Raw genomic sequence first — 12,594 nt, 5'->3', positions numbered from 1 at the left:
GAATTGGATCTGATGGCGTCCCGTCAGAACACCAAACTTCCTCTTTACGGTTCCAGGTCCAGGGACCCCAAGGCGGCATTGATAGATGCTCTAGTAGCGCCTTGGTCCTTCAATCTGGTCTATGTCTTTCCACCGTTTCCCCTTCTCCCTCGGCTGGTAGCCAGAATCAAACAGGAGAAGGCCTCGGTAATTCTGATAGTGCCTGCGTGGCCACGCAGGACTTTGTATGCAGACCTAGTGGACATGTCATCTGTCCCACCATGGACACTGCCAATGAGGCAGGATCTTCTAATACAGGGTCCATTCAAGCATCCAAATCTAGTTTCTCTGCAGCTGACTGCTTGGAGGTTGAACGCTTAATTCTATCCAAGCGTGGGTTCTCTGAATCAGTCATAGATACTCTGATCCAAGCTAGAAAACCTGTCACCAGGAAAATTTACCATAAGATATGGCGGAAATATCTTTGTTGGTGTGAATCCAAGGGTTACTCGTGGAGTAAGATTAGGATTCCAAGGATATTGTCTTTTCTCCAAGAAGGATTGGAGAAAGGTTTATCAGCTAGTTCCTTAAAGGGGCAGATATCCACTCTGTCTATCCTTTTACACAAGCGTCTGGCAGAAGTACCAGATGTTCAAGCGTTTGCAGAGGCGTTAGTCAGAATCAAGCCTGTCTATAAACCTGGGACTCCTCCATGGAGTCTAAATTTAGTTCTTTCAGTTCTTCAAGGGGTTCCGTTTGAACCCTTACATAGATATTAAGTTATTATCTTGGAAAGTTTTGTTTTTGGTAGCTATATCTTCTGCTCGAAGAGTTTCAGAATTGTCTGCTTTGCAGTGTAATTCACCCTATCTGGTGTTCCATGCAGATAAGGTAGTTTTGCGTACCAAACCTGGTTTTCTTCCTAAAGTTGTTTCTAATAAGAACATTAACCAGGAAATCATTGTTCCTTCTCTGTGTCCTAATCCAGCTTCTAAGAAGGAACGGCTTTTACACAATCTTGATGTGGTTCGTGCTTTGAAATTCTATTTACAAGCAACTAAGGATTTCAGACAAACATCATCTTTGTTTGTTGTCTATTCTGGTAAGAGGAGAGGTCAAAAAGCGACGGCTACCTCTCTTTCCTTCTGGTTAAAAAGCATCATCCGATTGGCTTATGAGACTGCTGGGCAGCAGCCTCCTGAACGAATTACAGCTCATTCCACCAGAGCTGTGGCTTCCACTTGGGCCTTCAAGAATGAGGCTTCTGTTGAACAGATTTGTAAGGCAGTGACTTGGTCTTCACTGCATACTTTTGCCAAATTTTACAAATTCGATACTTTTGCTTCTTCGGAGGCTATTTTTGGGAGAAAGGTTTTGCAAGCAGTGGTGCCTTCCGTTTAGGTTACCTGTCTTGTTCCCTCCCTTCATCCGTGTCCTAAAGCTTTGGTATTGGTATCCCACAAGTAAGGATGAATCCGTGGACTGGATACACCTTGCAAGTGAAAACAGAATTTATGCTTACCTGATAAATTACTTTCTCTTGCGGTGTATCCAGTCCACGGCCCGCCCTGGCAATTAAGTTAGGTTAAAATTTCTTGTTTAAACTACAGTCACCACTGCACCCTATGGTTTCTCCTTTCTCCTGTTAAGTGTAGTCAGTCCACGGGTCATCCATTACTTATGGGATTATAACTCCTCCCTAACAGGAAGTGCAAGAGGATCACCCAAGCAGAGCTGCTATATAGCTCCTCCCCTCTACGTCATACCCAGTCATTCTCTTGCACCTAACTAATAGATAGGACGTGTGAGAGGACTGTGGTTGTTAAACTTAGTTTTATTTCTTCAATCAAAAGTTTGTTATTTTAAACAGCACCGCAGTGTGTTGTTTTTTCTCAGGCAGCATTAGAAGAAGAATCTACCTGAGTTTGTGTATGATCTTAGCGGACGTAACTAAGATCCATTTGCTGTTCTCGGCCATTCTGAGGAGCGAGGTAACTTCAGAACAGGGGACAGCGGGCAGGGTTCACCTGCAAGGAGGTATGTTGCAGTATATTATTTTCTAAGGAATGGAATTGACTGAGAAAATACTGCTAATACCGATGTAATGTAAGTGCAGCCTTAAATGCAGTAGTAGCAACTGGTATCAGGCTGATATGTATGTATGTTTACACTGAAGTATTTCTGGGGAATGGCACTTCACTAAGAAAATACTGTATACATATAACTTATAGCCTATTCTGCAGTGAAAGCGACTAGCAGCAGGCTTTTTAATAACATTTCATAATTTTATATTTAAAACGTTTACTGGCATGTTAATCGTTTTTTCTCTGAGGTACTTGGTGAAAAATTTTATGGGCATTATTTTTCCACATGGCTGTCGTTTGTTATGAATAAAATCAGTTTACTGAGCTTCCCCACTGTTGTATTATGAGTGGGAGGGGCCTATTTTGGCGCTTTATTGCGCAGTAGAAATTCAGTCTTCCTTTTTCTCCCTGCATGATCCAGGACGTCTCTACAGAGCTCAGGGGTCTCCAAAACTAGTTTTGAGGGAGGTAATCACTCACAGCAGACCTGTGAAACTGTGCTTTGACTGTGATAAAACGTTTATATTTTTAATTGTTATCCGTTTTTTGGTATTAAGGGGTTAATCATCCATTTGCTAGTGGGTGCAATCCTTTGCTAACTTAATGCATTTACTGTGAAAATTTGGTTGCTATAACTAATCCGGTTCATTGTTATTTCAACTGTGACAGTTTTGTGTGCTTCTTAAAGGCACAGTAACGTTTTTTATATTGCTTGTAAATTTATTTGGAAAGTATTTTCCAAGCTTGCTAGTCTAATTGCTAGTTTGTTTAAACATGTCTGACACAGAGGAATCTCTTTGTGCAATATGTTCAAAGGCCAATGTGGAGCCCAATAGAAATTTGTGTACTAATTGCATTGATGCTACTTTAAGTAAAAGCCAATCTGTACATGTCAAGAAAATTTCACCAGACAACGAGGGGGAAGTTATGCCGACTAACTCTCCTCACGTGTCAGTACCTGCATCTCCCGCTCAGGAGGTGCGTGATATTGTGGCGCCAAGTACATCAGGGCGGCCCTTACAAATCACTTTGTAAGACATGGCTAATGTTATGACTGAAGTTTTATCTAAATTGCCAGAACTTAGGGGTAAACGCGACCACTCTGGGGTGAGAACAGAGTACGCTGATAATGTTAGAGCCATGTCTGATACTGCGTCACAATTGGCAGAACATGAAGACGGAGAGCTTCATTCTGTGGGTGACGGATCTGATCCAAATAAACTGGACTCAGACATTTCAAATTTTAAATTTAAGCTTGAGAACCTCCGTGTATTATTAGGGGAGGTATTAGCGGCTCTGAATGATTGTAACACGGTTGCAATCCCAGAGAAATTATGTAGGCTGGATAGATACTATGCGGTACCGGTGTGTACTGACGTTTTTCCTATACCTAAGAGGCTTACAGAGATTATTACCAAGGAGTGGGATAGGCCCGGTGTACCCTTTTCCCCCCCTCCTATATTTAGAAAAATGTTTCCAATAGACGCCACCACACGGGACTTATGGCAGACGGTCCCTAAGGTGGAGGGAGCAGTTTCTACTCTGGCTAAGCGCACCACTGTCCCGGTGGAGGATAGCTGTGCTTTTTCAGATCCAATGGATAAGAAATTAGAGGGTTACCTTAAGAAAATGTTTACTCAACAAGGTTTTATATTACAACCCCTTGCATGCATTGCGCCTGTCACGGCTGCGGCGGCATTCTGGTTTGAGTCTCTAGAAGAGACCATTAGTTCAGTTCCATTGGATGAAATTATAGACAAGCTTAGAGTCCTTAAGCTAGCTAATTCATTTATTTCTGATGCCGTAGTACACTTAACTAAGCTTACGGCTAAGAACTCCGGATTCGCCATTCAGGCGCGCAGAGCGCTGTGGCTTAAATCCTGGTCAGCCGATGTGACTTCTAAATCTAAATTGCTTAACATACCTTTCAAAGGGCAGACATTATTCGGGCCCGGTTTGAAAGAAATTATCGCTGACATTACGCTGACATACCGATTCACAAAGATCATTACCGGTACTTAAGGTTTGCCTTCCTAGACAGGCATTACCAGTTTGTAGCTCTTCCCTTCGGGTTAGCTACTGCTCCAAGAATCTTTACAAAGGTTCTGGGTTCTCTTCTGGCGGTACTAAGACCGCGAGGAATATCGGTAGCTCCGTACCTAGACGACATTCTGATACAAGCGTCAAGTTTCCAAGCTGCCAAGTCTCATACAGAGTTAGTACTGGCATTTCTAAGGTCACATGGGTGGAAGGTGAACGAAGAAAAGAGTTCTCTATTGCCACTCACAAGAGTTCCCTTCTTAGGGACTCTTATAGATTCTGTAGAAATGAAAATTTACCTGACAGAGGACAGGTTAACAAAACTCCTAAATGCTTGCCGTGTCCTTCATTCCATTCCACACCCGTCAGTGGCTCAATGCATGGAGGTAATCGGCTTAATGGTAGCGGCAATGGACATAGTTCCCTTTGCACGCCTGCATCTCAGACCACTGCAATTGTGCATGCTAAGTCAGTGGAATGGGGATTACTCAGATTTGTCCCCTATGCTGAATCTGGATCAAGAGACCAGAAATTCTCTTCTATGGTGGCTCTCCCGGCCACATCTGTCCAAGGGGATGCCCTTCAGCAGACCAGATTGGACGATTGTAACAACAGATGCCAGCCTGCTAGGTTGGGGCGCTGTCTGGAATTCCCTGAAGACTCAGGGATCATGGACTCAGGAGGAGAGTCTCCTTCCCATAAACATTCTGGAATTAAGAGCAGTTTTCAATGCCCTTCTGGCTTGGCCTCAGTTAGCAACTCTGAGGTTCATCAGGTTTCAGTCGGACAACATCACGACTGTGGCTTACATCAACCATCAGGGAGGGACAAGGAGTTCCCTAGTGATGATGGAAGTCTCAAAGATAATTCACTGGGAACTTCATCCGGAGGTCTTTGCCCAAATACTTCGGCGTTGGGGCAAACCAGATCTGGATCTCATGGCGTCTCGCCAGAACGCCAAGCTTCCTTGTTACGGGTCCAGGTCCAGGGACCCGGGAGCGGTTCTGATAGATGCTCTGACAGCACCTTGGGCCTTCAACATGGCTTATGTGTTTCCACCCTTCCCGATGCTTCCTCGATTGATTGCCAGGATCAAACAGGAGAGAGCATCGGTGATTCTAATAGCGCCTGCGTGGCCACGCAGGACCTGGTATGCAGATCTAGTGGACATGTCATCCTGTCCACCTTGGTCTCTGCCTCTGAGACAGGACCTTCTGATTCAGGGTCCTTTCAAACATCAAAATCTAATTTCTCTGAGGCTGACTGCATGGAGATTGAACGCTTGATTTTATCAAAGCGTGGATTTTCGGAGTCAGTAATTGATACCTTAATACAGGTGAGGAAACCTGTTACCAGGAAAATTTACCATAAAATATGGCGTAAATATTTGCATTGGTGCGAATCCAAGAGTTACTCATGGAGTAAGGTTAGGATTCCTAGGATATTGTCTTTTCTACAAGAAGGTTTAGAAAAGGGTTTATCTGCTAGTTCTTTAAAGGGACAGATCTCAGCTCTGTCCATCCTTTTGCACAAACGTCTGTCAGAAGTTCCAGACGTTCAGGCTTTTTGTCAGGCTTTGGCCAGGATTAAGCCTGTGTTTAAGACTGTTGCTCCGCCGTGGAGCTTAAACTTAGTTCTTAACGTTTTACAGGGTGTTCCGTTTGAACCCCTTCATTCCATTGATATCAAGCTGTTATCTTGGAAAGTTCTGTTTTTAATGGCTATTTCCTCGGCTCGAAGAGTCTCTGAGTTATCGGCCTTACATTGTGATTCTCCTTATCTGATTTTTCATTCAGACAAGGTAGTTCTGCGTACTAAACCTGGGTTCTTACCTAAGGTAGTCACTAACAGGAATTTCAATCAAGAGATTGTTGTTCCATCATTGTGCCCTAACCCTTCTTCAAAGAAGGAACGACTTCTGCACAATCTGGACGTAGTCAGTGCCCTGAAATTTTATTTACAGGCAACTAAAGATTTTCGCCAAACTTCTTCCCTGTTTGTCGTTTATTCTGGACAGAGGAGAGGTCAAAAAGCTTCTGCTACCTCTCTCTCTTTCTGGCTTCGTAGCATAATACGTTTAGCCTATGAGACTGCTGGACAGCAGCCTCCTGAAAGAATTACAGCTCATTCTACTAGAGCTGTGGCTTCCACTTGGGCCTTTAAGAATGAGGCCTCTGTTGAACAGATTTGCAAGGCTGCAACTTGGTCTTCACTTCACACTTTTTCCAAATTTTACAAATTTGACACTTTTGCTTCTTCGGAGGCTGTTTTTGGGAGAAAGGTTCTTCAGGCAGTGGTTCCTTCCGTGTAAAGTTCCTGCCTGTCCCTCCCGTCATCCGTGTACTTTTAGCTTTGGTATTGGTATCCCATAAGTAATGGATGACCCGTGGACTGACTACACTTAACAGGAGAAAACAAAATTTATGCTTACCTGATAAATTCCTTTCTCCTGTAGTGTAGTCAGTCCACGGCCCGCCCTGTTTTTTATGGCAGGTCTAAATTTTAAATTAAACTCCAGTCACCACTGCACCCTATAGTTTCTCCTTTCTCGTTTGGTTTCGGTCGAATGACTGGGTATGACGTAGAGGGGAGGAGCTATATAGCAGCTCTGCTTGGGTGATTCTCTTGCACTTCCTGTTAGGGAGGAGTTATAATCCCATAAGTAATGGATGACCCGTGGACTGACTACACTACAGGAGAAAGGAATTTATCAGGTAAGCATAAATTTTGTTTTTTCTCCTAACCGTCGGTCGAATGACTGGGGGGCGGAGCCAGAGGAGGAGCTATATGGACAGCTTTGCTGTGTGCTCTCTTTGCCACTTCCTGTAGGGAATGAGAATATCCCACAAGTAAGGATGAATCCGTGGACTGGATACACCGCAAGAGAAAGAAATTTATCAGGTAATCATAAATTCTGTTTTTTCATCGAATTCTTAAAAACCAGGCACTTTAGCATCAAAATTTACATTCACTTTAAATACTAGCAGGATAGTCCATAAGTTTTGCAAAGAGTTTTAATAGGAACCAATACATATGTTGTAAAATATATATGTATATTAACCTGTGAATATACAAGGCAACTCTAGCTACCTCAACTCCAATTTGTGCAACACTGCTAACAATAAAATGATCAGAGACTTTATCCCAGAAAACGAAGGTAGAATACATAGCCAAATTCTCTAATATGTGTTTTCTCTCTCTGAACAAAATTAGCCATCAGAAGAAGGGTGAAGAGAAGAGGAAACTAGTTTGGTTTTCCAATTTTATGGCCTATCGTATGCCAGTCAAAGGCTATATGGAAGTATCCTTAAACTAGGCCAATTGCCTAGCCTGAGACAAAGGTGTATCTGGGGGGGGAAGGGATTTCTTACATTAAAAGGCCTAATAATTTTCCAGGAATGAACTCTCTAAGCTATGTCACCACAGGCCATGCACGTATATGCTTTTTGTCATTGGCTCACCAAATGTAATGTATACAGCTTGCTCTCAGTAGTCCTTGCTGCTTCTGAGTCTACCTAGGTTTACTGTTTAACATAAAGATTCCAAGAAAGCTAACAAAATTTGATAAGAGGTAAATTGGAAAGTTTTTTTAAAATTGCATTCTGAATCATGATTGTTTTAATTTTTACTTTACGGCCCCTTTAAGTGTTCTAATATGTACTGCAAAAAAAGATTTTGGTATTTCTAAGTCCAAACTTTTATTTCAGGAGATTCACTTCTAACACTAAAGAGAGCATTGGAAGCAAAAGAAATTGTCCGCCAGCAGCTCAGAGATCAGCTAGATGATGTAGAAAAAGAAACCAGGGCTAAGCTTCAAGAGATTGACGTATTTAATAACCAATTAAAGGTAATATTTTATTTTTCATATGGTTTCATTTTATTTCCTTAATGTTGTTGCTTTTGTAAAATTGCCCCACACATTTTCAGAGTTTATTTTATTGGGTTTATTGTAGTTGTAGATTAGTTATCCTTGTGTATTTTCCTTTAAATAGCAATATATTGCTGTCTGCTGCCTTGAGCACAGTAGTCTACATTTAATCTATTTTTATTTTGTATGGTAACTCTAGGGTATAAAGCTGAAGAAGGGTAAATGCAGAATATATGGAAAGTTACCCACTGTTTATGAGCATTATAAACAGTTAAGATGCTGAATGTTGGAATAGTGGTGTGATGGAGCAGAATGTGGTATTGTATGGATTCATGGAAGAAAGAACAAAGAGCGCATCCGGATTCAAGTGAGTTTATTCAACAACAGTAATACTGACACACAAATAGGATAACACTTACAAGATTCCAGATAAAATAGGCATATAGATAATTCGATGCTGACCGGACCACTCTCCACAAGCCCTCCAAGTGGTAGCTGGGCCCCCACAGCAAACGACTTAATACAGGTAAATTCACAGTTTCACCTATACGGTGTATATATTAACCTCAACGCGTTTCCCCCGTTTAACGAACGGGCTTTTTCAAGAGGACAGGTGAGTTTAACCTGTGTTGTTAATCTATATAAAGTTTAAATTAGCCAATCAGTATTTTCCTCATGTTAAAGGATAGCACACCCCTTCCTGTGTGACATCCAGATTTAACCATTTGGCTTCTGATCAATACATTGAAAAATACATAAAATTGCAAGATAAAAAATTCCTTAAAAACATACACATAAAATAATTATTAATTCATCATATTAAAAAGTTGATGTATATAAAAAACTTAAAATCATGTGAACAATGTTAAAAATAATTAACTATAACCAGATATCCATTAATCTATGCATGGAATAAAATAATGAACCATATTTATATAAAACAAGCATTAGATTATTTACTAAAAACTCTTATTTGTATATAACTGAGTACAGATTTTTAATTTAAGTATACTAGCATCCTACTTAATACAATTGCACAGAGATATTAAATGTACACCAAGTATTGTTCTCACATATGTGCTGCCACATCTATATCAATGTTCATCCCCAATGGGGAACATTGATATAGATGTGGCAGCACATATGTGAGAACAATACTTGGTGTACATTTAATATCTCTGTGCAATTGTATTAAGTAGGATGCTAGTATACTTAAATTAAAAATCTGTACTCAGTTATATACAAATAAGAGTTTTTAGTAAATAATCTAATGCTTGTTTTATATAAATATGGTTCATTATTTTATTCCATGCATAGATTAATGGATATCTGGTTATAGTTAATTATTTTTAACATTGTTCACATGATTTTAAGTTTTTTATATACATCAACTTTTTAATATGATGAATTAATAATTATTTTATGTGTATGTTTTTAAGGAATTTTTTATCTTGCAATTTTATGTATTTTTCAATGTATTGATCAGAAGCCAAATGGTTAAATCTGGATGTCACACAGGAAGGGGTGTGCTATCCTTTAACATGAGGAAAATACTGATTGGCTAATTTAAACTTTATATAGATTAACAACACAGGTTAAACTCACCTGTCCTCTTGAAAAAGCCTGTTCGTTAAACGGGGGAAACGCGTTGAGGTTAATATATACACCGTATAGGTGAAACTGTGAATTTACCTGTATTAAGTCGTTTGCTGTGGGGGCCCAGCTACCACTTGGAGGGCTTGTGGAGAGTGGTCCGGTCAGCATCGAATTATCTATATGCCTATTTTATCTGGAATCTTGTAAGTGTTATCCTATTTGTGTGTCAGTATTACTGTTGTTGAATAAACTCACTTGAATCCGGATGCGCTCTTTGTTCTTTCTTCCATGATACTGTCGTTTCTGGTGGAGTGCCTAAGATCTCCACATCTATAGAGCTGCATAGGATTGTGCTGCACATAGCAAGACTGTGACGTCATCATTAGGCGCAATAGAGGAACACGCCAGGCGAGGACGCCGACAACAGAATAGAGCTTCACGGAGCCTACAGCCGGAAAAACTTGGCTGCTCTTTCGTAAATCCACAGTTACAGCTATTGGATTGGGTCGGATACACACCCCAGAGACTAGTGACTGTGAAACGGAGGTATTTGAGTGGTAATACAGCACTTGTATCTCGTTCTATTGTGACTGTACTGTTAGCAGTAATTTTGATACATATGAACTGTGGATAACTATCTTTCAACTGGGGTTAACATATTAATAGCGCGGAGTGTTTTCTTTTGTTTTTGCATTGTATGGATTCATGATTGCATTATTTTTGTATGTGTAAGTGGTTAATGTAATGCACTGACAGTGCTTCCTCACCACGGGCAGACGCCTTACAGCTGTGCACAATTTAGGTGTGTGTTAACACAATGCCAATGATCTTAGAGAAGCAATTGTTGCAGCCCATCAATCTAGGAATGGGTCATAACGCCGTTTCCAAACAATTAAAAGTACATAATTCTACAATGAGAAAGCTTATTCACAAGTGGAAAACATTCAAGACAATTGTGGGTTGCCAGGAGAAATTCTCTTCTCTAAAAAGAACATGGCGGCACAGCTTAAGTTGCATCTGAACAAACCATAAAACTTCTAGAACAATGTCCTTTGGACAGACGAGACCAAAGTGGAGATGTTTGACCATAATGCACAGGGGCACATTTGGCGCCAACCAAACACAGCATATCAGCACAAACAGCTCATACCAACTGTCAAGCATGGTGGGGGAGGAGTGATGATTTTGGCTTATTTTGCAGCCACAGGACCTGGGCACCTTGCAGTCATTGAGTCGACCATGAACTGTATACCAAAGTATTCTAGAGTCAAATGTGATACCATCTGTCCGACAGCTAAAGCTTGTCCGAAATTGGGTAATTCTACAGGACAGTGATCCCAAGCACGCCAGCAAATCTGCAACAGAATGGCTGAAAAAGAAAAGAATCAAGGTGTTTCAGTGGCCCAGTCCAAATCCAGACCTCAACCCGATTGAAATACTGTGGCGGGATCTTAAGAGAACTGTGCATACACGAATGCCCACAAACCTCAATGAACTGAAGCAATGTTGTAAAGAAGAGTGGGCCAAAATGTGAGAGTCATACAGAAAACCATTACTTTGTTATTGCTTTTAAAGATGGTTCTACAAGCTATTGAATCATAAGATGTACTTAGTTGTTTACACATGGCTTCTCCATTTTGGCTTTATTTTTGTTAAATAAATCATGACATAGTGTAATATGTCATGTGTTGTAAAACCATAGGATTCAAAGATGGTGTACTTTCTTTCTAATGACATGATGAGTCTACAGATCATCTAATTACTATTGGGAATATCACTCCTGCCCAGCAGGAGGCGGCAAAGAGCACCACAGCAAACCTGTTAAATATCATCTCCCTTCCCTCCAACCCCAGTCATTCTCTTTGCCTACGTTACAGCAAGGAAGTGGTAAAGTTAGGTGTTAGGAAAAGATTCTTTAAGCAAGATTTTATTATTTCTTTTACAAAGATATGACGAGTCCACGGATTTCATCCTTACTTGTGGGATATTAACCTCCTGCTAACAGGAAGTGGCAAAGAGGACCACAGCAGAGCTGTATATATAGCCCCTTCCTTCCCCTCCACCCTCAGTAATTCTCTTTGCCTGTGTTATACCAGGAAGAGGTAAAGTGAGGTGCTAGTTTTATATTCTTCAATCAAGAAGTTTTTTATTTTAAATGGTACCGGTGAGTACTATTTTCTTCAAGGGCTTATGAAAGAAGATTTCTGCCCTGAGGTTGATGATCTTAGCAGTTGTAACTAAGATCCACTCTGGTTCCCACAAGACTTCTGAAGGTAACACATGAGACATCTTCAGTGTGGAGACCGGTTTCATGCTACAAGCAGCATTAAGGTATGTGCAGCCTTTTATTTCTGAAGAGACTTGATATATCAGAACTGGCTGGCTTTTATTTCCCTATATGGGAATGGGGTAAGCAGTAAACCTGTTTCTCAGAAGGGTGTTACTGGAGTCCCTTGTTATTATATTTTATTTCTGACATCATTAAGCTGTTATACGATTAAGTTATTTTTTATATGTCCAGCATGACTTGCTGGGATGTGTTTGGGGTGTGTTTTGTGTTCCACTTAGCTGTATGATAAACCGCTTCCCATGCGGTTGTGTTTGGGCCTACTCCAACTTCGGCCATAAGGGGCGGGGCTTGTCTTTGCGCGCTCAGATGCGCACTTCCTTCTGACAGAGGAGCAGCAAGCAGTAACTCCGGTTGCTCCTGGACAGTAGCCTTTGGCTTGGAGTGTTGGCTATTCATTCCGAAAGTACCCTGGGGGCAGGTAGGCGCCACAGCAGTGCTGTGGCTAGGTGCAGAGGGTGTTTTCGTGTAAATTGATATATTTCTTTTGCAAGATGTACCAAGTCCACGGTTTCATCCTTACTTGTGGGATATTATCCTTCCCTACAGGAAGTGGCAAAGAGGGCACCTACAGCAGAGCTGTCTATATAGCTCCCCCCTTAACTCCACCCCCAGTCATTCTCTTTGCCGGCTCTAAGCAGGAATGGTAAAGTGAAAGAGGTGATAAACTGTTAGTTTTT

General features: G+C 41.1%; 1 protein-coding gene across 1 annotated transcript in view; it reads left to right on the top strand.

The window, feature by feature from the left end:
* Positions 1 to 8,254, top strand: part of LOC128643703 (intersectin-1) — a gene marked incomplete at its 5' end in the record, with an annotated part of 30,487 nt that extends 22,233 nt beyond the window's left edge. The window contains 2 exons of the mRNA XM_053696533.1: positions 7,811 to 7,950; positions 8,171 to 8,254. Of these exons, the coding sequence (XP_053552508.1) occupies positions 7,811 to 7,950; positions 8,171 to 8,254 (224 nt within the window). The remainder of the gene's footprint in view (positions 1 to 7,810; positions 7,951 to 8,170) is intronic.
* Positions 8,255 to 12,594: the final 4,340 nt, after the last annotated feature.

This window comes from Bombina bombina, unplaced genomic scaffold, assembly GCF_027579735.1.
Source record: "Bombina bombina isolate aBomBom1 unplaced genomic scaffold, aBomBom1.pri scaffold_1676, whole genome shotgun sequence".
In the NCBI taxonomy this organism is placed as follows: Eukaryota; Metazoa; Chordata; class Amphibia; order Anura; family Bombinatoridae; genus Bombina; species Bombina bombina.
Note: the sequence above shows the minus strand (reverse complement) of the source record. Positions and strands in the feature narration are given on the sequence as shown.